The sequence below is a fragment of the Haliotis rufescens genome, unplaced genomic scaffold, assembly GCF_023055435.1.
Source record: "Haliotis rufescens isolate VD_foot unplaced genomic scaffold, xgHalRufe1.0.p SCAF_2, whole genome shotgun sequence".
NCBI lineage: Eukaryota > Metazoa > Mollusca > Gastropoda > Lepetellida > Haliotidae > Haliotis > Haliotis rufescens.
Window position 1 is genome coordinate 12,093,476 of NW_025963890.1, and position 27,757 is coordinate 12,121,232.

The 27,757-nt window shown below is 39.3% G+C and overlaps 1 protein-coding gene across 1 annotated transcript; it reads left to right on the forward strand.

Moving 5' to 3' along the window:
• Positions 1-1,433: 1,433 nt before the first annotated feature.
• LOC124111595 (cysteine protease atg4da-like) lies at positions 1,434-24,260 on the forward strand. Its single transcript, XM_046471347.2, has 8 exons — positions 1,434-2,251; positions 5,914-6,012; positions 6,970-7,185; positions 8,372-8,558; positions 9,979-10,055; positions 12,503-12,885; positions 13,633-13,752; positions 22,853-24,260. Exons 1-8 carry the CDS (start codon positions 1,480-1,482, stop codon positions 23,042-23,044), a joined length of 2,046 nt encoding a protein of 681 aa, XP_046327303.2. The 5' UTR covers positions 1,434-1,479; the 3' UTR covers positions 23,045-24,260.
• Positions 24,261-27,757: the final 3,497 nt, after the last annotated feature.

The following is a 27,757-nucleotide window of genomic DNA, read 5'->3' on the forward strand; positions in this document are numbered from 1 at the left end:
AGATCGATGCTTATGATGTTAATCACTGGATTGTCTGGTCAAACACCGAAGTCCCACAGCTGGAATATTGCTGAGTGCGGCGTTATTTAAACAACGAACAGACATGACACTAATCCCAACACGACCGAGACCAGACTACCGAGCTACAGGAACTTGCTGATAGTGTGTGTAGCATAATATATTCGCATAGAAAACAATCACAAACAATGAAAACAATGTATTGAAGAGTGTGATTTTTCTATACACACTATCATCGAGTTCCTGTGTGCCGATCATCTTCATTATGACTGAAACAGGCCTAGGGCATCAACACCCCCCCCCGCCCCACACACACACACACACATTATTTGAATAAGTTGCTTGACACTTCTCTTTTTCTTTATAAACATTCTCAAAACCTAGGGAATCTTAAAGGGAATTATTATGTCAGCCTTTTGTAAATGTGATATCATGATAATAATACTCTGACGTCGTAAACCAACTAGGTTTTTTTATAAAACATGCTGGAGAAAAGGTCTTTACCACGGTGGACAACATTGTACTTGTTGTAAATATTTTACCCTCAAAATATGGGGGTTCCATTCTTCACTGATATTGTCTCGGTTAGGAAAACTAATCGCAGCCGTTGTAATATGACTTGTCTCGCATCAAACAAAACACGGGTCTGTGTACTCGCGAGCAGTTGAACAAGGAGTACACTGATCACCCGGGCGCCTCTTTAATGAAACCCATTCAATCACTACCCCAGAACACATCTTACACAATATGACACGGGGCGCCTCTTTAAAGAAGTTCATTAAATCACTACCCCAGAAAGCATCTTACAAAACATTTTAACCGGCGGGTTTGTGAAAGTTAAATTCAACAGGGGGTCTACATGGTCTTATACTCCCTGATATCAGCAACGTATATATTATTTCTTTAATTGACAGTAGAAGTTAAGTAAGACTACAAAATGCAAATTTGCTAATATCTGCACCTCAACAATGTCGATTACATAATGTCATAATTCAAGCTATTTTTTATGCCACAATGTCACATGACCAATACAATAACAAACGTCTGTATTAGAATGCCAGGAATCGGTCAAATCATGATAATATAACTTATTAAACTTCGATTGTAACTGCCAAATGTATCACTATCAGAAGGCATATCTTTGTTCATTCCTGAGAGGTGAAGGCCTTGGAAAAAGGCAATGCTATAAAAAAAAAAGGTGTTGACGAGCTTGAACTGTAAACTATTACAATTAGAGAGGATACAATTGATTAATATAGGAATATGAATTCTAAATGTATTTCTCAAACTGTATTTGTTAGTGTTTATCGGTGTTCATTCTTGGTTCGTTTTTTCTATTATTGCGGTCACCGCGCAATTTATTACGTTTCGTTCTTTTCAGTTCGCCTTTTGTACATTTGACTGTGTCATGTGATACAATATGGCCCCCAAGTGTTTTGGTTTGGGTGTTGACGAATAACGATGACGGCTTATGAGAGACCGCTACCGACTGATACTGGTCAAAGATTTGCCATGCTTGGTCAACAACATCGGAGAATATCAGACGACGTAGCTTCACTCGATTCATGGACAGATGCCCTGAATTTGTCCTCATCACTTGAAACGTCAGGCGCAACGGACGAAAACCGGCTTTCAGGAAGTGGCCGAGCCCCTCATGTTATGAATGTTGAACCTCATAAACAGTTTAAACACCACACGGAAAGGGTTTCATCGGTTAACACTGATGCTAGCATTAATTGTGACGTAGCTGATGGTGCTGGCCCCATTACCCGAAGACATTTAGATAGGCCAGGGAGTGGAGGTCAACCAGTTCACATAAATCGAAATACACACAGTCAAATGAGGTATTCTAACCACCCTCGGACCAACAATGTGCAACCTGACACACCCAATCCTAGAGGGGTGGCATCATGGTTCAATAATATCACACAGTCAAGATCACAGTCACCAAATATCCAACAATACAGACCTCATGCTTTGAGCACAAGCGCTTATGAAGCAAGAAGTGTCACCCATTTTGGCATCTCTGCCCAGTCACGTTTAGGCTTACCACACACTAATATAACTAATGCTCAACAAACCGATGTTTCTAGTAATATCCATGGTCACCAACAAGGACGAAGAGGAAGCAGTGGTGGGGAGTTTGGATCTGAAAATTTGGTGGATCATTTGGACAGAGAAGGAGAAAAATTAAAGACAAGGTTTTTGTCGGCTTGGAATAATGTGAAATATGGTATGCATCAGTTTCTATGATTAGTTCCTACAGCTTGCATGATGGTATGAAGTTATTACATTTCAATTGCCTCATGCCAGGCGTAGTGGTTAAAGTGTTCACTCGTCATGCCAAAGGCCTGGGTGAGATTCCCAACTTGGGTACAAATGTGTGAAGCTCATTTCTGGTGTCACATAATAATATTGCTGGAATATTGCTAAAAGCGATCTCATTAAAATCAGATCTAAGTTCTGGCTGTTGCTAAACAAAGATCTGAGGACATCTCATTACGTGCTCGTCAGAACCACCTTTCGCAAACTTTGACTGACCACTGAAATGACTAAAAGAAGTCGACATCAGCCATTTAGAAAGCAGTTTTCTAGAGCTTTACAGCACTCGTTTCAAACCTGGCAACTTCTATTTCAGACTACACTTGAAAAATATGTTGACACAGTTCTCGATTAAAAATTTTGAAAACTGAACAAACGAATATTCCGGAATGTTTTATATATGTTTGCGATTGTATAGCAGAGCTTCCCAAATACTGTGCAATGCCTCCTCCATCCAATTGTTATCCCACGGAAGTGAGAGATAGACAATAATTTTGACGGAATCAGTCGTACGGGCCGTAACCATCGTTCAGAATACCCCATGTTAACGTTTTTGAGGTTGCATGATTAGAAAACACATTCAGACTGTCCCTTTGATGATCTGGTAAGCAACGCTTTGATTGGTCGGATGAAAGGTCGTTCTGACATGACCCGTAATGGGATGTCCTCAGATCTTTGTTTAGCGATAGCAAGAAATAAGATCTGATTTTAATGAGATTGTTGCTAAAAGCAACGTAAAACCCAAGTCACTCAGTGTGCATGTTCATTTGGTAAGCAGGCTTGGAATTGAAAATTTGAAATACTTTCAAAACATGTCAAAATGGTCATGTTCTCAAATTAGATATTAAACTCTTGGACTTGTTTGACGGGTTCCAGTGAGAACTTTGGAAGTCATTAGCTAATGTTATGGAATAGGGTTACATCAGCATGATCAGTAACCTTGCTCTTGGTTTGACACAAGCATTCGTTCAATGCTTGTGAACACAAAACATGCAAAGTTTGGTACATGTCGTAAGATCAAGTATGCTCCCCTAAAATGTAGTGATGTTACGTAAAGCGTTATTCTGAATTGATGTGTGGATTAGATGGAACATTTGTATCTAACCTTTGCAAATATAATTTAGTTTATTGTATTGAATTGATACAACTATTGCATGTTATTGTGATTGTTTGTTTCACTTTCATCATCATTTTCATTGTTATGGACAAAAGGAACATGTTGAAGCAATGATAAAAAAATATAGTAAAGTAACTGAAACCCAACTTGTGTCTGAACAATCTAACCCATAGGGATTCCGGGTAAGAATGTATGTCCACATTCCCAAATGTGTTGATTGATGCTCATTGTGTCAATCACTGGATTGTGTGGCCCAGACATGACTATTTACAGACAGCCATCATGCCACTGGAATATTGCTGTTTGTCACGTGTTTGTTGTTTATCATGTTTAATGCTGCACTCAGCAATATTCCAGCTTTATGATCGCGGTCTGTGAATAATGGAGTCTGGACCAGACAATCCAGTGATCATCATGAGCATTGATCCATGCAATTGTGATCGATGACATGCATCAACCAAGTCACCCACCTGATCCCGTTAGTTGCCTCTTACAACAAGCATAGTGATTGCTTAGTGAGGTGTTAACTAACCAACACACAAACAACATAAAGAAAATGGGAATAATCTGATCAATGAAAAACCGAAGTCTGGCCCTGTTATCATGGTTTGTCAGGGTTATTTTTTCACACACAAATCTTGTATAAGTTGTAAGCCCTATCATTATATGATCATATATTTCTTGAAACCTCTTTTCAAATACACATCATATGCATGACACATATATGCACAAGCACTTCCGGTGACCATAATGACTGAGGTCCTTAAAATTATATGGCATTTTGCCAGAAAAGTATTTTTGCAAATTGCTACGTGATCATGTGTATCTGCTTCCTGGCATGTGTCGGTGGATGTTGTACAGCAATATTCATGAACCATGCTCATTTATTCTTCTTCATTATATCGATCCTTTTGTTCTACATGTTCTACATCTACTTCCAAAATGAATTATATTGAATATGCTTTTGTCAGTCCCAGGCGATTTCTGCGATTCCGAAATCATGCTAATGTAAGTTGTCGCAGAATTGCATTAAAAAACGCAGATTTAGTCTTTTTCTTATCAATCAATACAGTCAGTTTCATTATTTTCAAGTTTTTCTATCGAATTGTGGACTTGAATGCTGCCCAAACACTTAACATGCAGTTGACCGCCTCCGTGGTCTTGTGGTAGAGCGTCCGCCCGGAGAGCGGAAGGTCCAGGGTTCGATCCCGGGCCGCGTCATACAAAAAGACGTTAAAAGATTGTACTTGTTGTTACCCTGTCTGGCGCTCGGCATTAAGGGGCTAAAACAAGGACTGGTCGGCTCGGAGTCAGTATACTGTGTCTGAGTGGGGTATTCATGTTAAACTGCGGCATGGTATCTCAGTGAGCTAGCACTATAAATCGGCATCAGTCCGGACTAGTACAAGCAGCCACACACACACATACACGTGCATGCACGTCGCTATATAAGTGCAATAATCTTGGACGCGACGTTAAACCCAATTTCACCTCACCTCACCTTAACATGCAGTTCAAACAAACAAAATATGAATACTATAATGAAACAAAATTTGAAATGGTTAATTCTCTCTTTTACACGTTCTTGTGGTATTATCATCATTATGACAACATAAAGTTGACATGTTCAAACAAACCTGATATGTCTAAGTGAGAGAGATTCAGTTTAAAATTTAAAGAGTTATATTTATTTATTTTATATTGTCAGAGACTGTTTTGTAAACAAATTTATAGAGGGATATCAACATCATAAAGACCCCTTGAAATATCAAACTCACACAGCGAACATCAACATAATCAATGAGTTATTATTTAAAAAAAATGAGTTATTATCTTACAAAGTGCACATCACGATAATGATTGTAGATGTTCATCATGATTTTTGATGCACATTGTAGTTATCATGGTTATGGATGCACATCTTGATCATGGTTATAGATGCGTTTCACGAAGATGGTTATAGATGCAGATCATGGTTGGTTGTATACATGGTATATGCACATTGGGATAATTTTTAAAGATGCACATCACGATTATTTTTGTAGATGCACGTCACGATCTTTGTTGGTAATGCACATCGTGGTTGTAGATGCAGTTCCCGATCTTGGTTGTAGATGCAGTTCCCGATCTTGGTTGTAGATGCACATCTTGGTCATAGATGCACATCATGTTTGTAGATGCACTTCACGATCTTGGTTGTAGATGCACTTCATGATCATGGCTATGGATGCACATCACAATGTGGTTTTTGATCTTGATCGTTAGTAATTTGAATATGTCATTATCACTGTTTGAAATTATGCAAGGCCCCTGGTGCTTTTCAGGTTGTTTCTATAGTGTTTACATTTAAGGATTCCCCAAATCGTTAATTTTTAACATAAGGATTATCAAGAGGACCCCTTGACCTTCTTGCTTAATTTCCAATACTGCATCCTGGTTCTGATCTGTCCCTGTAGGCTGGACCCTGAAGACCAAGACAAACTTCAAGTGTGACAGTCCCATCTTCCTGCTGGGCAAGTGCTATCACCGCAGAGGGGAGGGAGCAGGCAGCAGTGGTACGTCTTGCATGGCTTACGTGTAATGTAGCCTGTGCTTCAAGTTGGATTTATATTATGTGGAAATTTCATAAGTTATCATGTCTGTTTTCATAAAGAGGCAAATGTCTATGTTGCTGTTTCTCTCCAATATTTCATGGAATTAAATATTGAAATTCTGTTTTAAACAGTGTTGAATAAGCAGGGTATGAAACTCCCAAAAATTTCAGCCAGACCACAGGACTGGCTAGCTGAAATACTTGCCAGCCCTGACCAAAACCTGCCTGCCCACTATAATCATATGTTTCTCAGGATAATTTAATTAAAAATATGAAAACTGATTGCTTGTAGCATAAGCGCATCGCTAAATGTTAGGTTGTCTTAAAGCTTTCATCATTCATCTTTACATGTGAATTAATGCTTATCATCGGGAAATATTTAGAATATTTTCACCTATGAAATATAACCCGACCGTCGGGCAGGGGGATTTGAAAATCTTGCAGCCCGAGTTGAAATCAACCCGTCTCGGACGGTCGGGCAGGCAGGTATTTCGAACGTTGGAATAAGCAAGGCCGTAGTTAACTTTTTTTGACAGGGGGGGCAAATAAGATTATTCATTTCTTATTCAAGTTAACTTTCACAAGGAAAAATGTTTTCTATAAAAAATCCAGAGGAGGCAACTGCTACCCATGCCAGCCCCGGCTGGCTACGGCACTGATAAGACTTTACTTGACAGACTCACTGAAAGAAGACTTTCTTTTGTCATGTTTATTGTTGATTTTGCAACAGATTTTCCCTGAAAAATCTATTCTTGAATTTTTTTTGTTCCTGCGTTTGAGAAGTTTTCATGGGTTGGTCCTTCGGCCATGTAAGGAATGTTGCACTGCTTGATTTGTTCTTCTAGTGATATGACCCAGCTTTGATTGTTCTAAAGTGACATGTTCATTAAATTGTATCCTCTAACACTGGCTGCTTCAGAGGAAGATGGCGAGCATTATCAGAGAACTAATATCAAGGTCTCCAACATTGAAGAGTTCCACCAAGACTTTTCCAGTCGGATGTGGTTCACCTACAGACGAGAGTTCTCTCCCTTGCCTGGCACCAAGATGACGACAGACTGTGGTTGGGGATGCATGCTGCGGAGTGGACAGATGATGTTGGCTCAAGCTTTAGTCTCACATTTCCTGGGCAGGGGTAGGTACAGTTTGTTGACACCTGGATCTTCAGCTGTTTGTTTGTTGTTTAACACCGCACTCAGCAATATTCCAGCTTTATGAGGGGGTCTGTAAATAATTAAGTCTGGCCCTGACAATCTAGTGACTCACGTCATGAGCATCAATCCACGCATTTGGGATACGATGATCTTCATCAACCAAGTCAATTAGCCAGACCACCAGATCCTGTTAGTCGCCACTTATCATGCTTATGGCAGGCATGGGTTGCTGAAGACCTATTCCACCTCGGATCTTCATGGGTTGGATCTTTAACCTGGACATTTCCCTGTATACTGTAATGGAGCAATACCATGGCATACTCTGTCAGTATCTGTCAATCTGCTGCAGTGATTGCAAAGGGAATCTGCTTTGGCTCATTGAAAATTATTTTAATTGGCCATTTTTTAAAAGTATGGGCCATTGGTTCAAACAAGTGAGCCCAAATCACTTTATTCCGTTTTTGTCAATTATTCTGTCTTCAATTCTTTACTTGCCATGTCACATTTACTGTTTATCACATAAAACATCTGAGTGATATCATATTTTTGTGTGTATTGTGTACACTTTTTCCAAATGAAACAGCTATGTAGAGGGTGGTGTGTGTGCAGACAGTGAGTTTTGATGTTTTCTCTCCAAAGTAAAGGCATAATAACATAAGACATGTCAACAATTCCTGAAGGATGCAAACTAGTACTGTTATTAAAATATCCGGTGAAAAAAAGTTTTCATAGTTGCATCTGGCTGTTCTAGTTTTAACATATTTGATCAATTTTATACAAAATTTCATTGAATAATATTTACATTATTATCTCGGTGAAATTGTGTGTGAACTTATCGATAGATTGCACCAGCTCACCTTGTTTACTGCAAACACAAAGAGAGTTGGCCCTTAGTCATTTTGTTAGTTGGGTATGTAACAATGTAGGTATAGACACTATACGAGTATAGGAATTGAAAAAAATGCCTTCAACATGTTCAAGGGATTCATCTAACATACCTAAAAGTTTGATCTCACCCTCAACAGCTTTTTTATGCAAGTTTGATTTTAATTAGTGAAAATAATCATTAACTATCTGGAATTATTTCTAATCCTGAGGTATTTTTATGTCCACCGTACTAACAACCCTGCACACCATAATTCCAACACACAATCTCTGACTTTACAGACTGGCGAGTGTATCATGAGCCAAGACCTCAGCAGAAGGCATTTTACAAGGAGATTATCCGCTGGTTTTCCGATCAGATGTCGGACCAGATTCCGTTCTCCATACACAAGCTGGTGGATGCCGGACAGAGGCTGGGAAAGTCCCCTGGAGACTGGTATGGTCCATCATCGGTGGCTCTCATACTCAGGTGAGGACGGGCTGCTCGGTCATCTTATCACAGTAGTTACCGTGGCCTATAACATGTATAAACTGTCCACGAGTCTCCACCCATGTCATCTGAGGGACTGGTGGACAATGGTTTTATCTTACCGCACACCTAATTATATTGCAGGTACCGTATGTGACGTATTAGGCGCCAAGGGCGCTCTCAAAAGTAGAAATAGGGGTTCTTATTAGAATATTATTTAGGTGAAAAATAACCTGAGTTGAAAGATCATAAATTTTGTGGTTTATGCTGACAGCCTTAAATGATACGAAAGGAAAGTCTGTGCATACTATACACGACAGATATAATTTTCGAGAATTTAATTGCCCATAATTAAGGGTACATATAACACATGAGTGCGTATTATACACGAATAAATAAGTCTTGTGTTCATTGATCAATCGGAAGGGGTGCTAATTGGGATTGTTCACTAGCCAATATATAGCAAATATCGCTGTGGGCGCTTATTAGAGCGGGGCTCTTATTACATCGAATACGGTATGTCTTATCATGCATGCTTTGGTCCGAATCAGTAAGAATATCGAAGTTAGACATTTATCCACTTAGCAGACAACAGAAAACAAACTTAGAGGTTATATTCCCCCTTGATCTATTTCATTCGGAAACTATCGTAAATATTCGGAGAATGGCATCTTACATCAGTAATTCAAGGTACAGAAATGTGGTTGGGATGTTGCAAATGTAATGCGAACAGTTCGGCAATTGGAGAAAGAAACAAAAGAAATCTACCGTACATGTTAGTGGGGTACAATAGAATGGGTCTCAGCCATTGAGAATCTGACCTTCATGTATAAGGTGAGATAAAACACATTATTATTAACACATGCACCATGTTCAGTATTTGGAGCTACCCTATCTCTGTCTGCTCTTGATCAGTTGTGGTTATTGAAAAAGGTACACATCAGTAGTCAGGGAAGGTTATATCTCCTTGATAATGTTGATAATGTTTAAGGTGAAAAAGAATAAACCCAAATTCTGACCTCCACTAATTTCCCAGTTATCAATTGTTTACAATTAAAAAATGCCACCATTGCTTGCCAGTGCTTGCTTGTTCTAAAACAAGCCATGGAAGAGCGCCAATAACCATGAAAACCTTGGTTGTTGCACGTCATTGTATCCCAATTCTGTACGTTGATGCTCGTGATGTCAATCATTGGATTGTCTGGTTTAGACTGAATTATTTCAGACCACCATCATAAAACTGCAATTTTGCTGAGTGAGGCGTTAAACAACAAACAAACAAATAAGCCAACAAAAGTTGTTTTTTTAATACATATGGTGAAAACAAAGAATAAACATAGTTAACATATTAAAGGCTGCCCCCCCTAGATAGTTATTTATCATATTCATCAATGTGTAATTGCTATTTCTTCTGTTGCAGAGATGCCCTGATCAAGGCCAATAGCAGCCTGCCAGTCCTCAATGATGTGTGTATATATGTGGCACAAGACTGTACAGGTAGGCCACTCTTGAACACTGTTTTGTTTTTGTTTGTTTGTTGTTTAAAGCTGCACTCAGCAATATTCCAGCTATATGACGGCGGTCTGTAAATAATCGAGTCTGGACCAGACAATCCAGTGATTCACGTTATGAGCATCGATCCATGCAATTGAGATACGGTGTCATGCATCAACCAAGTCAGCGAGCCTGACCACCCAATCCTGTTAGTCGCCTCTTACGACAAGCAAAGTCACCTTTTAAGGCAAGCATGGGTTGCTGAAGACCCATTCTACCCCAGATCTTCCTGGGTCCTTGAACACTGTACACGTCCTTCACCTCATGTGGGCAGGGGCCAGACAGCCTAATATTAATACTTCAGTGTTTTCAACATGAATTTGTTGGCTTAAGGTGTTGAATTCCCAGGTGTCATTTAAAAGTTCACAAAGATATGATTTTTAACAGCTTACCAGTTGCTTACCATGGCTGAAACAAAGAATTTTAATTGTTGATTTTTATTGGTTAAAGAATTTTTTTGAAAGAGATTTTTGAAAGTTGACTTTGCTGTTTCTAGATTCAGCGTGTGAAATGGTACAAATTACATTAGATATGCTTGTAAACAGGTAGAAATTGAATTATGAATACATTCAGTGACTTTAGCCACTAGTCAGAAGCTGATTAAATGCCTTTACTACTGGCAGGATTAGCTTATTCATGGTACTAACATATACTGAAATAATGCCAAGTTCATGGAGGTTCAGGGAGGTAGATTCGAAAGCATTTGGCACAGGCAGTGAATGTTATATTTCGGAATCTGATGGAAGAGTTAAAATAGCTGTAGTGTGAACCAATTGCACAAGACTTGTGTGATTGTAGCACAATTGTGAGAGACTACTCGCATACCAGAATCATTAGCAGACTTATTGTAGCTGCAGCTCAGTTTTCTACCAGTGGGCTGAGGTGTACAAGTGTTGTTGTCCTGGCCTATCTGCTAGTGACCTAGATGTACAAGTGTTGTTGCCCTGGGCTTTCTGCAAGTGACCTAGATGTACAAGTGTTGTTGCCCTTGGCTTTCTGCAAGTGACCTAGATGTACAAGTGTTGTTGCCCTTGGCTTTCTGCAAGTGACCTAGATGTACAAGTGTTGTTGCCCTGGGCTTTCTGCAAGTGACCTAGATGTACAAGTGTTGTTGCCCTGGGCTTTCTGCAAGTGACCTAGATGTACAAGTGTTGTTGCCCTGGGCTTTCTGCAAGTGACCTAGATGTACAAGTGTTGTTGCCCTGGGCTTTCTGCTAGTGACCTATATGTACAAATGTTGTTGCCCTGGGCTTTCTGCTAGTGACCTAGATGTACAAGTGTTGTTGCCCTTGGCTTTCTGCAAGTGACCTAGATGTACAAGTGTTGTTGCCCTGGGCTTTCTGCACGTGACCTAGATGTACAAGTGTTGTTGCCCTGGGTCTTCTGCTAGTGACCTAGATGTACAAGTGTTGTTGCCCTTGGCTTTCTGCTAGTGACCTATATGTACAAATGTTGTTGCCCTGGGCTTTCTGCTAGTGACCTAGATGTACAAGTGTTGTTGCTATGGGCTTTCTGCAAGTGAGCCTAGATGTACAAGTGTTGTTGCCCTGGGCTTTCTGCAAGTGACCTAGATGTACAAGTGTTGTTGCCCTTGGCTTTCTGCAAGTGACCTAGATGTACAAGTGTTGTTGCCCTGGGCTTTCTGCTAGTGACCTAGATGTACAAGTGTTGTTGCTATGACCTTCCTGCAAGTGAGCCTAGATGTACAAGTGTTGTTGCTATGGGCTATCTGCATGTGAGCCTAGATGTACAAGTGTTGTTGCTATGGGCTTTCTGCAAGTGAGCCTAGATGTACAAGTGTTGTTGCTATGGGCTTTCTGCAAGTGAGCCTAGATGTACAAGTGTTGTTGCTATGGGCTATCTGCATGTGAGCCTAGATGTACAAGTGTTGTTGCTATGGGCTATCTGCATGTGAGCCTAGATGTACAAGTGTTGTTGCTATGGGCTTTCTGCAAGTGAGCCTAGATGTACAAGTGTTGTTGCTATGGGCTTTCTGCAAGTGAGCCTTGATGTACAAGTGTTGTTGCTATGGGCTATCTGCATGTGAGCCTAGATGTACAAGTGTTGTTGCTATGGGCTATCTGCATGTGAGCCTAGATGTACAAGTGTTGTTGCTATGGGCTTTCTGCATGTGAGCCTAGATGTACAAGTGTTGTTGCTATGGGCTTTCTGCAAGTGAGCCTAGATGTACAAGTGTTGTTACCATGGACTTTCTTATTGGTGTAAATGTTGGTGTAAAATTATTAATGAAATCAATGGACAGTGTAGAGATGATATGGTCACAACTTAACTGTACCAGCCAGCTGTAATAGCACTGTCTAAATTACTATAAAGCCAGGTGATGATCAACTGCAATTCATGCCAGTAAAAACATTTGTCCTCTATTTCAGTGTACAAACAAGACGTCTTCGACCTCTGTCTCACTCGCCCTAAGTCCAACAGTCAGCTCAGCACTTGCGAGGAGGAGGAAGAGGGGAAGGCAGAGGAGAAGGCAGAAGAGAAGGCAGAGGAGGAAACTGCCACAGAGGATGGAGAATGGAAGAGAGCAGCTATCATCTTCATCCCCATGCGTCTGGGTGGCGAGAGCCTCAACCCAATCTACATTCCCTGTGTCAAGAGTCTTCTCACCCATGATAACTGTATCGGCATCATCGGAGGCAAGCCGAAACACTCCCTGTACTTCGTGGGCTGGCAGGAGGACAAGCTTATCAACCTTGACCCTCATTATTGCCAGGACGTTGTGGATACCACTACTCATGATTTCCCTGTTCAGGTGAGTGCTGGGAGGAATGTGGGTGGAGGGTAGTAGTGACTTGCAGGGTCATTTTACTGTTGGAGTACTATCTAAAGTATCTTTACCTTTCTTGGAGTAGATGACATCATTCTGAAACCTTACATGGCCACCCTATCCTTAGTTCAGAAGGCAGTTGACAGGATGGTCGTAGAATGCATGGTTTGGGAGGTTGAAGTGGGGTATAACATTGTGTTCAATGTTAATGGACTTAATAGTGATGTATGTGTGACTGCTTGTGCTGGTTTTATAGTGCTAGCCCACTGAGATACCATTCTGCAGTTTAATATGGATACCCTACTCAGACACATTATACTGACTTTGAACCAATGTGTCCTTGTTTTCCCCCTTAATGCCGATCGCCAGGCAGGTAAACAAAAAGTACCATCTTTTGTCGTCTTTTGGTATGATTTGGCCGATGATCCAACCACTCACCTTTCGCTCTCCGGGCAGACTCCCTCCACTAGACAATGGAGGCGGTTAATATTAAGCAGAAACCAGCATAATCTACATGATCTAAGTACCACTAGTTATAAGATACACCACCTAAGTCAGTGCCCTTTAACATTTCAGGGGAAATAACTCTTTTCAGAATAATATAGAGCTTCACATTAAGTTGATTAAAAACGGAATATTGTCCCTAGGTGTTAAAATTTTCCCTTAAAAACATATATTATATACGTAGAATGATGCTTGATTCCTGATGCTGATTTGTGTTTTTTCTTTCAGTCTTTCCATTGTGTCTCTCCAAGGAAATTGTCTTTCACAAAGATGGATCCAAGCTGTACTGTGGGATTTTACATCAGAACTAAGGCAGAGTTTGACAAGTTTGTACAATCAGTCAGTGGGGTAAGTATCCCACTCTAGCAATGCAGCGAAGGGTGAAGTAATCTGTTGGTATTGGGATGTTTGTGGATGTTTATCATGTTTATGGTTGGTACAGAGTTAGACCTGATCATTGGTGTTAGATATGCTCTTCACTTTGATCCCTGTTGATGTGTAGCAGAGAAACAATCCCAGTGCTTGTTGCCAGTCTGGGGTGTGGAAATGAAACAAATGTTCATTTTTGTCCTCAATTTAATTAATAACAGATTTGTTACTCCCATACGATGTGTATATGCAAGGAGTTCTGACAATCCTTCATTAGGCTAAAAAAAAATATTCTTGGTTCTCAGGCCCCGCCGCATCATCATAATGTCCGCTGCACGTTTCGTTTTCATTTCCATTTTCAAAAAAAGAAATCCTTAAATATTCCGCGTCTCGAACACACGACCCCCAAAGTGAAATGCTACAATACTTAAAAACAATGCGATCCAATTTAACGTGCAGTTACTTCCCTTTTCATGCGCACTGCTTTACTGTGCAACTCGTGTGTTTTCATGGTTATGGTCATGGCGGCAATAGGAGTTTGTGTGATTGTTTTGCTGTTTGCAAATTTGGTCAATGAAAACATTAAATTCGTGATAAAATATCACCAGACATGATGATTTACAAATTCAATGGTATTTGTTTTCTGTACATGCTGTATGCGGGACAATATTTCATATGCAGAGGTTAAGATTTACAATTACATTAGATTATTTTAATTAATTAATCAGATCTATTTGTCTCGTAAAATAAGCGGGAAATGCTAATTAATATAAAGTGTAAAGTGAATCGAAATGAAGCACATCACATACAAAGTCCCTACATTTGCAATAAAAACGTGTTTATCTTCCGCAGAAAAAACGCAGGAAAACGAACAGTTTATAACAATTAAACTTGGCCAATACAAAATTGAAATTTGAGATAATACATCACTAGACATGATAAAATTGTAATTCCTGTTCTGATTGGCATTGTTTTATATGCAGAGATTAAGATTACCACATGTCTTGTCTCGTAATCAAGTAGCATTCAGCTGTACACACGTTTCTCGGAATCTACCGGTGATTCGGTCAAAAATTACCTAATAATATATTTTTAAAGGATTTTGATACAATGAGTGGAAGAATTGTATCTGAAACTATTATTTTATCAGAAATAATTTATTCCAATATCATGTAAGCTGTAGCTTTACTATATACATGTGAAATAAATAAATAACCATAAGCGTAGCACTTTGGTTCAGCTTATCGCTATTGTCAGATATATTTTCGTATGGAAGAAATTGACCAATCACCGTCAATGCTCCTGTGGCCATCCTTGCAAAAACTTTATGTTGACATAAAATAGTCAAACTACAACAAATATGACTTTCAGCGATTCAGTGTATGGCATTTATGATATATATATATATCCATTCTCTATCCAGTAAAGTTCGTTTCAAGGCGTCAATAGCGGTAATGTGTCCATGTTTGTGATAAATAATGGTGAGTTGTGCGATCTTCCGATCACTTCACATACAATTTCGCCGAAATGAATTGAAACAATATTGAATGATATGTTGAATAAAATAAATAAAATAGATTACAAACATAAATCCAGAAATATTATGAACTCTTTTTACAACCAGAGAGTGTAATAACATGATTAATTTGTGTACCGGTACTTCAGCACGGATTTGCTGTCATGGTATTTCCGGTGTTACGTGCTCACAGTTATGTGATTGTGTTGGGGGAAAAAACCTTTAAAAACCTCTTCAACCCTGTGTATCTGATGACCCCGCCTACCTTGCCTTATACACAGTGATATAATTATAAGGATTTGGATTCTTACTCGTTTGTACACAACCTGAAAAAGAAGAAGAAAAAAGGCGCACAATATTTTCAAAAGCTATTGCTTGAGAACCAAGTCATTAAATCCAGCTCACTCACTTACTCATTCGGAGCAGTTGGGTAGCCTAGTGGTTAAAGCGTATGCTTGTCATGCTGAAGACCCGGGTTCGATTCCCGACGTGGGTACAATGTGTGAAGCCCATTTCTGGTGTCCCCTGCCGTGATGTTGCTGGAATATTGCTAAAAGGGGCGCAAAACCACACACTCACTCACTCACTCACTCACTCACTCACTCACTCACTCACTCACTCACTCACTCACTTGGTTGATGCATGTCATCGATCCCAATGGCGTGAATCGATGCTCATGACATTAATCACTGAATTGTCTGGTCCAGACTCGATTATTCATCATATAGCTGGAATATTGCTGAGTGGGGCGTTAAACAACAAACGAACAAAAACAAAACAGTGTTCAAGAGTGGCCTACCTGTACAGTCTTGTGCCACATATATACACACATCATTGAGGACTGGCAGGCTGCTATTGGCCTTGATCAGGGCATCTCTGCAACAGAAGAAATAGCAGTTACACAGCATTGTACTGGATCATATTAGTAGTCCGGCCTTTTGGAATGTAGTTCACTAATAGGATTCAAGAAAACCGAAGTTGTCACCTTGCCAGCTGATGGAACAGACTTTGCCTTCTTCAGAGGAGGATAAATGGTTCTGCTGCTTTGACTGTTAGTCCCCGGCTGATAGTGTTGAACACAAGACCCATAAATACAAATCGCTCAACCAAATTAGCAGGGTCTGCTTCAAAATGATGTAAATTCTCATGAGAGATGATGAACCTGGAGCGTTTTTGATCGGGAGTCAGAAGTTTTGGAACCCAGCTTGCTGTCATTATGGACATGCCCTGTTCATTCCTCAGAATGTTCTCACCTCTCTCTTGAGAAATGCAGAGTGTATTGGCAATGTGACGTGTGGTGAGTTTTGTTGATCACCCATAATCACATCATGTAGTGTATCAACATTTTCCATAGTGGTGGCAGTTAAAGGTCTACCTGGCTCTCATTTTTGAGGCCCTCTCTTCCCCTGTGAACTCCACTGCCCACCTCTTGATGGTGTCAAGGAAAAAATGTCTTGGATGGCTGTTGGCGATACTTGATGACAGGGCAGTACCCAGGTGATAAAAACAAAACAAATTTTGAATACCAAATGTTGTATGTTATAGACAACCTCCCCCCCCCCCCTCCCCCTAGATGCCCTGTTGATGGTACAGATGCATTGCAAATCCTGCAAATGACCGTAATCTGCACGGCTGTTGCAATGTCGTTTACGAGAAGGATGTCGATTTCATTATGCGATTTGATTGGACTATGCAGAGACTAACAGGACTTTTTATAGTCAGTTAACACCCTTGCTTCTGGAAGATGGTACTCGGCAACATAAGTTATTTTGACAATCTTCAATACCTGAAACTGCTGGAGCCATAAACACATTTGGAAGATTGAGAAAGCATTGCAACCAGAATCATTACATTAAAGATGTGTTGTCTTGTCTGCAAGGCATGATTTGAACAACAATATGGAAACCCAAAACTGTCTTGTGATAGGTCAGCACTGTGAATGCCCACCATGTACTTCAATGCAGGCAAACATCTGTGTCTTGCTGAGGCAATTAAATGTTCAATTCATGCCAGTGGAATATTATTCCAGATCGGGACAAGAGGTTTCTGCAATTCCTGCTGCACATTTGACAGACTGGGTAACTTTGAAAACGTGGCTCCATATTGTACCATATGTGCTCTGTAGGGGAAAGATCTGGTGTACTGGTGGGTCATGGCAATACATTTACATGATTTTGTTGCAAATGGTCATGACAGACCAATGTTGGTTGAGGAACAGAAGGGATACACAGCCTGAATAATCTCATCTCGGTAACACACAGAATTAGCATTCCAATACCTGGACCATACCCCCTCTACCCCCAGCCCCCACCCCAACCCCATCCCCACCCCCCTCAACCCATTGTACATGTTGTCTGCACCAGTGGATCCTAAATGATATCCACTGGTGGGAAATCTTGATGTCTCATTACTGTCTCATTGACTGTTCAAATAAGGTGTTTTTCTGGTATGCAATAATGCTTGGAAACATGCTCTTTAATAATCCCAACTACCTTAACATTCACAATTTCCACAAAAAACAACAACTTTTCACTAAAATCATGACCGACCAGCCTGGATGTGTTTGTGCGCACTGTTTCGTCAATAAGATTAAAGACTTGAACCCAAAACATCAAAAAGTCTATATCACTGGTGTGAAAGTAGTTTCCGGATGATGAATGTTGATTGAGTTTTTGTAACTCACAGATGTTATAATCAATATTATGGCCGGCCCAATCGGTCAGTGTCAGGAAGGTTGCGGTGAAAGGGCACTCAAATGACCAACACTACGAAAGTGGTTTCAGGATGATAACTCTTTCTGCAGGCTATGATCCAAAGTCTGTCTACGTATATGTATGTAATTTGTTTGTCGTATTGCAGTGTACCAATACCCACTTCAATTGATTAAAAAACATAGGGTTTCACACAAATGATAATGTGTCATCATTGAAGTTGCTTGTAATGTCAATCTGTCGATTGTCATGTACAGACTGGATGATTCACAGGCCGCCGTCATACCTTGGTTGATAGTATGTCATTGTCGGGCATTGCTCATAATGTCAATCAATGGATTGGTATGTACAGACTGGATGATTCACAGGCCGCCGTCATACCTTGGTTGATAGTATGTCATTGTGGGGCATTGCTCATAGTGTCAATCAATGGATTGGTATGTACAGACTGGATGATTCACAGGCCGCCGTCATACCTTGGTTGATAGTATGTCATTATGGGGCATTGCTCATAGTGTCAATCAATGGATTGGTATGTACAGACTGGATGATTTACAGGCAGCTGTCATATCGCTGGAATCTGGGCATCCTTTAGGTGTTAATCATGTTAAACGACAACACAACTCATGACATTTTGAAAGTGACAATGTACAGCTTGCCAATGAGACAGTTGTAAGTATGTCAATCTTGTTCAAGTCGAGTGTGCTTGTTATTGGCTTGGTCAGTGATGAGGCTTCAGTATTTATTCAAGACACTGTTGTCATTGATCATGTTGATTTGATATTTGGGCACGGATGTCATTGTGATAATTCGCTGAATGGCATCAGGGAAATAGGAGGTTTTAGTATTCCGCTGAGTATTACTGAAACCTGCCAGTAGCATCGTGATGAGGCTTCAGAAAATGACAATGTTAAGGTTGAAAATGAAATTAAAAATCTGTTCTCAGGCAACAACTTTTCTGGGTGGAGTGGAGGGGTTGTCCAAACTAGTATGTAACAAAATAAAAGTGTTTACCTAACATTGCTTCAAAAATTCTTTTCAGTTATCATATACTACGCATAGGTCAGGGGAAAATGTGTATACAGCTGATTGCAATTTCCGTCATATTTAGACAATTACCCACATATTAAGTATTAAACAATGCCTAGAACTCAGGAAATAAATACTAGTGAATTTGTGAATTTTCACTGGCCAAGTTTGCAAACGACAAAACAAGCACATAAACTCCTACAACCACCATCATCATGACACGTGATGCACAGTAAACCAGAGTGGATGTGAAGGGAAATAACTGCATGCTATTTTGGATCATGTTCTTTTTACATGTTTTAGAGAGCCAGGATCATGAGTTGGAGGTAATTTGAAAAAAAAAAAAAATTAAAACGAAATGTGACTTTTTTATCCCCCCCCCCCGACATATAATGATGGGGGGATATAGCCATCAGTATGTCTGTCTGTCTGTCTGTCTGTCCGTCCGTCTGTCCGTCTGTCCATCTGTAATCATTGTTTGTCCGGAGCAGATTTCCTAAACCGTACAACCTAGCTTCACAAAACTTGCCACACTTTACCAATCAGGCTCAGTAGTAGTGCCTTTTGCTATTTAGGGATTTTTAGAATTTTACATTTTTGTCGTTTCCATGGAAATATGATGAACTTAGGAAATTTGAGGGTAGTGCTCTTGTCTGGACCATATCTCCTGAACCATACAACTTAGCTTCTCAAAAGTTTTTACACCTATCAAGCAGGTTATGTAGTTGTGCCTTTGCTAATAACAGATGTTTCTTTTTTTTTTTTTTCAATTTAAATTGAAAATTGATGGAGCATATCTTCTAAACCTTGCGACAGAGTTTCACCAAACTTTATGCACATATCAATCATGTTCACATGTTCACTAGTAGTGCAGTTTGTTATTTATAGATTTTAATCTTTTTAATTTGTAGCCCCTGACATATAATTCTAAGGTGTACTATTTACTGATATCATATACTATATATGATGTGAGCTACATAACCTAGTACATTCTCTTTATGCCTTTGTGTGTCATGAGGCTACTACAGAGCTATTCATATGCGAATCTGCGAAGTTATTGTTATTACAATTTCATGAGATCATCAGAAAGTGAGCTACATGAACCAATATTTAATAACCTTCATTATATTTCTGGTTTTGGCATCAAGGAAAAAGATTTCCTTGCCAATCTAAATACATTTGAAGGTACACACAGTTTACCGACATGCCACATCGGGGGGATATGTCATCTTCAGATGACTCTTGTTTATGATGTAGCGGTGCCTGAGAACCAACACTTTTTGTGAAAGCCTAATACTTCATTGCCAGTGCCCAGAACAGACATGTTTATGAGGGCTATGTACATCTTTATTGACAACCAATGACAGACACACTTAGAAAAGTCTTTCACTTAATCTCACATATCCACCAACTGTCAAAGAGATGATTGTGGGTTAAATCAGCATTATCGCTTCTGAAGCATTGTTAATGCGAGGTATCTTGTAATGTTCTACACCATACTTGGGGGACTGTTATACTATTCGGTTTACAGATATTGACTGATTGCAACCAAATCCATCAAGAAATGGCGTAAAAATAGCTTGAAGTTTTATTATTCCATGACATGTCTATCTTTGATGGATTAGAATTTGAAATGATACGCCTACAAAAATGTAATCTGATTAGCGATTAACATTTTGAATAAGAATTTATCGAAAGCATTGTATGTAAGTTTCTTGGGAACATTGTTTTGACAAAACTTATGAATACCAAACATCCTCCACTTGATCATGTCTATCATTTTTATTCAGAATTGCATTTTTTCAATCCAATCAATTTCATGCAAAATAGAATAAAAAATATTGAGTTACACTTATTTGTTTGTATTTCAACTGAACCAAACTACCAGTAATTAGTTACAAAAATCACATGTGTAATTGATTTAATTATCTCCAGATGTGGTTCACCTGTTTCATGATAAACTGGATCCGTCTGTTATTTTATTATGATTATTAATTTATTATGTAGATTCTAATAATATATCTAACAACAATCATGTCAATTATTATTATTTTTTTATTAGAAATCTGTCCCTGGGAATTTTCATTCATTCTGAAGATACCAAATCATGCATGTCATGTGAGAAAAACAATTTCTTGAAAATAATATTTTTAATTTATTTTTTAGAAAATCATTTTGGGGATATTGATTCTGGTCTAGCTGAACTGTTGTGGGAAGTGATAATGTGGATTGAAAAAACAATAAACAATAATTGACATTTTAAAAAAATATGTTTTTTAATCAATTGGACTCCAGTCATGGTACAACTGAACTGTAGTGAAAATGAGGATTGATTGCAGTGTCGTCTATGTCCATTGACCCACATTTAAGCTCATGGTAGAATGATTTTATTAGCGTTAGTGTGGGAAAAACACGATCAAATATGTAGAATAATTGTTAATAGTTTGATATTCATTTCGTCATGTTGTAAGATACATCCTGTGCATTATACGGTGCCTTACAACTGATTCATGAAAAGCATTAAAAAGGCAAGAGTCATCGTCGTTTATTTCTTATCAAGTTAAGATGCTGATATGGCTGACAAGTTATCCAGATTGATGCTACATTAAGAACAAAGAGGTTTATCATCGTGATCTTGTGTTTTTTATGTTCGATTTGTAACATTTAAACATTTTTTTCTGTTTAATTTGTATTTTTTCCTCATGATCATGATGAATGTACACACTAAGATAACACACTTTTTAAATGTTTTTTAATACAGTGGTAAAACTGCACCAGGGAATGGGATCAAGTGTTTTTGCCACTGTCACACATGAAAGTACTGTTTTACTCCCTGTTTTTTGTTCTGACCAAGATCCAAATATTTCCAAGCTGCCATCATCATGATCATACAGCTGGTACATGACTGACACAAACAAATATAATATTGGTGCCGTGTAAAACGACATTCACTCACTCACAACTACCCCTACCATGAAGATGATCTGGGTTAGAATAGGTCTTCAGCTTCTCATAGACATCCTCCTGAGGCAAGTGAGTAAACTGACTATGAAAGTCCAGTTTCCAACCTTGCCGAACTAGGCTGGTATTATCTAGTTACATTTTGGCTGGACTAACGAGTCTATGCATAGTCCAATCAAAATCTCGCACCAAAAATCGAAATCTGGTTCGTAAAGTGTCATGCAGATTTCGGTTTACTGCAGGATTTGCAAAGCATGTGCACTGCTAACTCGTTGTCAACAGATATTTTCTAAATCTTTTCATGTTTTTAATCAAGGTGCTCACGTGATTTGATGCACTTCGCGATGTAAGACTCGTTTTATCACAATATAGATCTTGTTTATCGATCAGATCATCTTGACTGGGCGCCACCGTTTTGTTTGAAGCAAATGCAAGTGATACGAGAGGTTGAATCTGATTGGTCAATAGGAGAGGCATAGAAAGGACATAACTCGTAATAGCCACTGGTGGCGCTACGATCGCGCCCAGGAATTCCAGCCAAGTTCGGCAAGGGTTGAAACTGGACTTTTAAAGTCAGTTAACTCTCTTGCCTCGGGAAAATGCTCGTAGAAGGCGACAATGCTTGTTGTAAGAGGTGACTAATGGGATCGGGTGGTCAGGCTCACCAACTTGGTGGATGCATGTCATCGTATCCCAATTGTGTGGATTGATGCTCATGATGTCAATCACTGGATTGTCTGGTCCAGTGTTTATTATTTCCAGAGTGTTATCAGCTAATATAGAAATATGAATATAGCTGAGTGGGGTGTTAAAAAACAAACAGACAAACAAACAAACAACTAATGGAAGGTTTGTGTTTCAGATAGTGATACCGCCTCGTCAGAAAGGCCTATACCCGCTCTTTATCTTCTCCGAGGGTCGCAGCTCTGACCTTGGCATTGATGATATGCCTTATCAGGAACAAGGCCGTCTCAGAATCCGCCATTATCGTGTAGATCGTCAGGGAAATGTCCGATCTCCAACAATCGAGTCTGAGGATTTTGTGATATTATGACATTTTCACTGCAATGATAATGATAGTTGATGTTTATTTGATGTAAAGCCCGGACCTGTCTCGTGGGACTCTCGTGAGCTGAATGTGGCATAGGTTTGTAAGATTGACACAAGCATATTGGATCATTCATATTGGATGGGGATGTCTGTGATACATTAACAAGAGACAAGTGGGTATTCTCAGTACCACTTAATGTATTTGTGTTAATGTGTTTTTTAGATTTTTATGTTCCACATTAATTTAGGGTTGAAAAACGTTTTGTTGAAGTGTTGGTCTAATAAAAATATGGCAATTGTTTTTGTTTACCTTGTATTAAGATAATCATTGTCAAAACATGTTCTTTGGGAAAACATTTCACAAAGTGGGTTGAATGAAGAATTGATTATATATAACAGTGGGTAATGAATTAATTTTGGTTTTGGTTTCTTTGAATCAGTCAGGCTGTAGATTGAATTCAGACGGAATAAGGATCCGGTCACTTATGATATGGGGCAGGGGTGGGTCAGAGGGAATGGGGAAGGGTACCCAAAAATATGACAGTTTCTAGGAGGTGGGTGTGTGTCATGAAACTAATACACATTTTGGGGAGGTTCATAAAAAAATTGACATTATATAATAAAGTACGGTGTATATAGTGCTTTTGCATTTGTCTTTTCAGAGAGGTTCATGAAAAAAATGTACAAGGTCAAGAACATTAGGTTCATCCAGAATATGACAAGAATTAAGGGAGGGTCATTGTTTTCAGTACATTAGTGCATCAAAAACCTCTGACCCTAACCCTTGTAATTAATGACAAGTTAATATTTGTTTTCTAATTTGGGTCAGAAATAAGATGGTTCTCATTTTGTGTGATGTGAAATGTGAAAGTAACTGAATGATCACGCTGATTAAAAAGCTGCACATGTTTTTCAAACTAGAAAATGTAAATATCTTATGTAATCAGTGATGATCCAACAGTTTTAAAAATCTACAATTGGTTTTTCAAGTTAGAAGAGGTCTATGGAATGATCATAATAATAGGTTTTAATACTTTTATAATAATGTTTTTTATAATTTGTTGATCATGTGTTAGTGCCTGTGATTTGGTTGCTCTTGTGATGTTTTATTGAAATCAACTGTTACCATGGTTACCAGTTAGTTGCATGTACTGTAAATCTTGAAATTTCCGCGAGCGTGAATTAAATGCGAAAAATGCGAGTGACCTTTGCTTGTATTATTAAACATCGCATATATATCAACAATAAGACATTTTGGATATCAGAACGTTTCGCCCCGATTATGTTTCTAGGTTTGTCAGCACCATACCCGTGCTCATGGGTTTCACCGAAGTGGTAAACGTCTGAGACCTGCATCACTTTGGGCTTTCCTCCCACATTAAACTGACACGCCGTCATATAACTGGAATAATGTTAAAAGCGGCGTTAACCCAAACTCACTCACACTGGATATCAGAAATACCAACTTAGACATAGGCTGAAAACAAACAAACAACTATGTATTCCACATCACTGTTTATTGAACAGCACTTGTAACAAGTATATGAACAATGTCATTCAAACACTAATTACATCCTGTGAATTGTCACTGCTCAGATCAAGACAAGAGTTCTACTCACTTATGGGATCACTGATCACACCTGCAAGTCCAGACAGACGCCACCCACGCAACATGGTGTCTTTGTTCTTTGCGACTTCGTTAGAGGCCGACACGAGCCAATGTGCATGTATTGTTTTAGCGAAAGTACTCTACTCAGCGCTAATAAGCGGTGCTATTTGGTGTGTGATTGGATTAATGTAAGGTTGGATTAAGGTGAGGATTCTCCTGAAAACCTGACAGAGGACATTTTCTTTAGATATAAATCCACTGATGCCTGAGAGGAGGGGGCCGGGCCCGTGTGCGAAATACGCATCAGTCGGAAAGCGCACGTTAAATCTCCAAAGTAAGTAAGTAAGTAAGAGGAGGGGGGTGTCGTATTCATATTGAGTTGCATTTTTGCCTAGGGGCAAGCAGTCGCATTCTTTTTGAGACTTATTAATTTCACGATTTACAGTATTAATCTTAACATTGACTAGGATGGCACTTGAAGCATGAATCTTTCCTGTTGAACACGTTGAAACATATCTTAGTCTTTCTCACTGAGATCGAGAGTTTAGTATTGTATTACCAGCATAGATCATGATATATTCCATGTATACATAAATACTCTGCAACTATTTCAATTTCAGGGTGTGTCTCTAGGATATTGAACCAATTTGATGGGAAGGAATCTAACCTAATGTTTTCCAATTGTAAATTTAAAGGATTTATTCATATATGTTGAATGATTGTTTTATTCATATTGATCATGGAGATTGTGTAGAAAAGTACAGTTTTCCTGATCTGTTTCTATGTGATTGCCTTCAATGTGATGTACATGGATATTTGAACTGTGCAATATGACTGTGATAACTTTGTTACAATGTTTATATATCAGATATTAAGTTCTCATGGCCAGGCCTCTGAGTTCAGAGTTATTACAGGCCCAGTTCCATCTCTAGATCCTGCTTATTTCAAGTTTAATCATGATTTCATGATTTTTATGTTCATGTTGCTCCCCCTGAAACTTTAACTTTGGTTGTCATCCTTGCAGAGAACTTTTAATGAATAATCATTAAAATTTAGAGTGTTACAGGATTCAACAAAACAGCTGGTCCAACAGACAGATGCCAATAAGTAATGTGTTGGGATCGTAATGTGCATGTGAGATGGGTCTCACATTATGAGTACAAGTGCCTCAGATAGGGCCACTGGTATGCGTGACTGGGTGGCAATGGTCCATGGATTCAATAATAATAATTATGATGATGAGGATTAGATGGTCACAATGGCTGTGTTTGGCAACACTGATTCTTCCACACCACTAAACTATGGCTTATTAGCATGAGGATTTAATGTGGCTGTGCCTATGTTTGCCAACACTGTTGTTTCATGCTACTACACTGCATCTGATTAACATGAGGATTTGATGGTCATAATGGCTGTGCAACACGGCTGCTTCATGCTACTACACTATGGCTGATTAGCATGAAGATTGGATGGTCATTATGGCTGTGCTCTGTTTGGCAACAATGTTGCTTCATGCTACTACACTATGGCTGATTAGCATGAGGAATGGATGGTCACAGTGGCTGTGCTCTGTTTGGCAACAATGTTGCTTCATGCTACTACACTATGGCTGATTAGCATGAGGATTGGATTGTCATTATGGCTGTGCTCTGTTTGGCAACAATGTTGCTTCATGCTACTACACTATGGCTGATTAGCATGAGGATTGGATGGTCATAACGGCTACTGCACTATGGCTGATTAGCATGAGGACTGGATGGTCATATTGGCTGTGCTATGTTTTGCAACGCAGCTGCTTCATGCTACTACACTGCATCTGATTAATATGAGGATTGGATGGTCATAATGGCTGTGCTATGTTTGGCAACACAGCTGCTCCATGCTACTACACTATGGCTGATTGGCATGAGGAATGGATGGTCACAGTGGCTGTGCTATGTTTGGCAACAATGTTGCTTCATGCTACTACACTATGGCTGATTAGTATGAAGATTGGATGGTCATAATGGCTGTGCTATGTTTGGCAACCAGCTGCTTCATGCTTCTACACTATGGCTGCTTAGCATGAGGAATGAATGGTCACAATGGCTGTGCTATGTTTGGCAACACTGTTGCTTCATGCTACTACACTTTGGCTGATTAGCATGAGGAATGGATGGTCATAATGGCTGTGTTATGTTTGGCAACACTGTTGCTTCATTGGTAAAATATGGTATTAGCTATTACCAAAGCAGATTTTGTACTGCACTATATTAACTAGATTTCAGATTGGCCAAATATAAATGAGATTATTGCCTCTTTCTTCCTCTATAATTCATGCTATTTGAGAGTTGAATGACTCTAATGGAATAACCATGTGGTTAATGTGCTGGCCTGTTATGCTAAAGACCTGGATTCAATTCAGAACAAGGTTACAATTTGTGAAGTCCATTCTTTGTGTCCCTAACATGATATTGGTGGAACGTGGTCCTGTGCACAATATAGTTGGATGGGTGACCTTGGTCGGCACCTTGACTCCTAGAGTTTCTAGGGCTTCATGTCCTGGCCCACACATTGAGTGCTTTGAGCTTTGAGTGACTTTGTTTGAAAATACCTCTGTTCACCGAACTGTGAATTGGTACCTGGTAGGATGAGATGGTAGTGTAGCTGTTAACCTTCTAGCACCTCACAGGCAGGTTGCGTTGTACACTCCCCAGGGAACTGAGAAAGAAAATGAAGTGCACACTGATCTATTGACCGGGGTAATAATGGTATTAGCGCTTTGAGCATGCTTCAACGGATGGACTACCAATTACAAATATCCTACACAATACTCCATCCAGTCTTCAACCATACAATAGCTGCCTACCTATTCCAGATACATCACATTTGTTGTTTGAGAATCTAAGACCCACTAATAGCACCCCTTATCTGCCTTTATCCCCTGCTTATCGATCAAAATCAGAGAGTTTCCCTGGTTATTCACCTTGGTCAGCAACATGTCCATGCCTGTGGGTTGTAATCAACTGTGGTCTTTTGTCCACATTATGCTGACAACTTGTTATATGGAGAATCTCATCTATGTCTCTTTTGATAGCAAATATTAACATGAGTTGATAAAATTTAAAA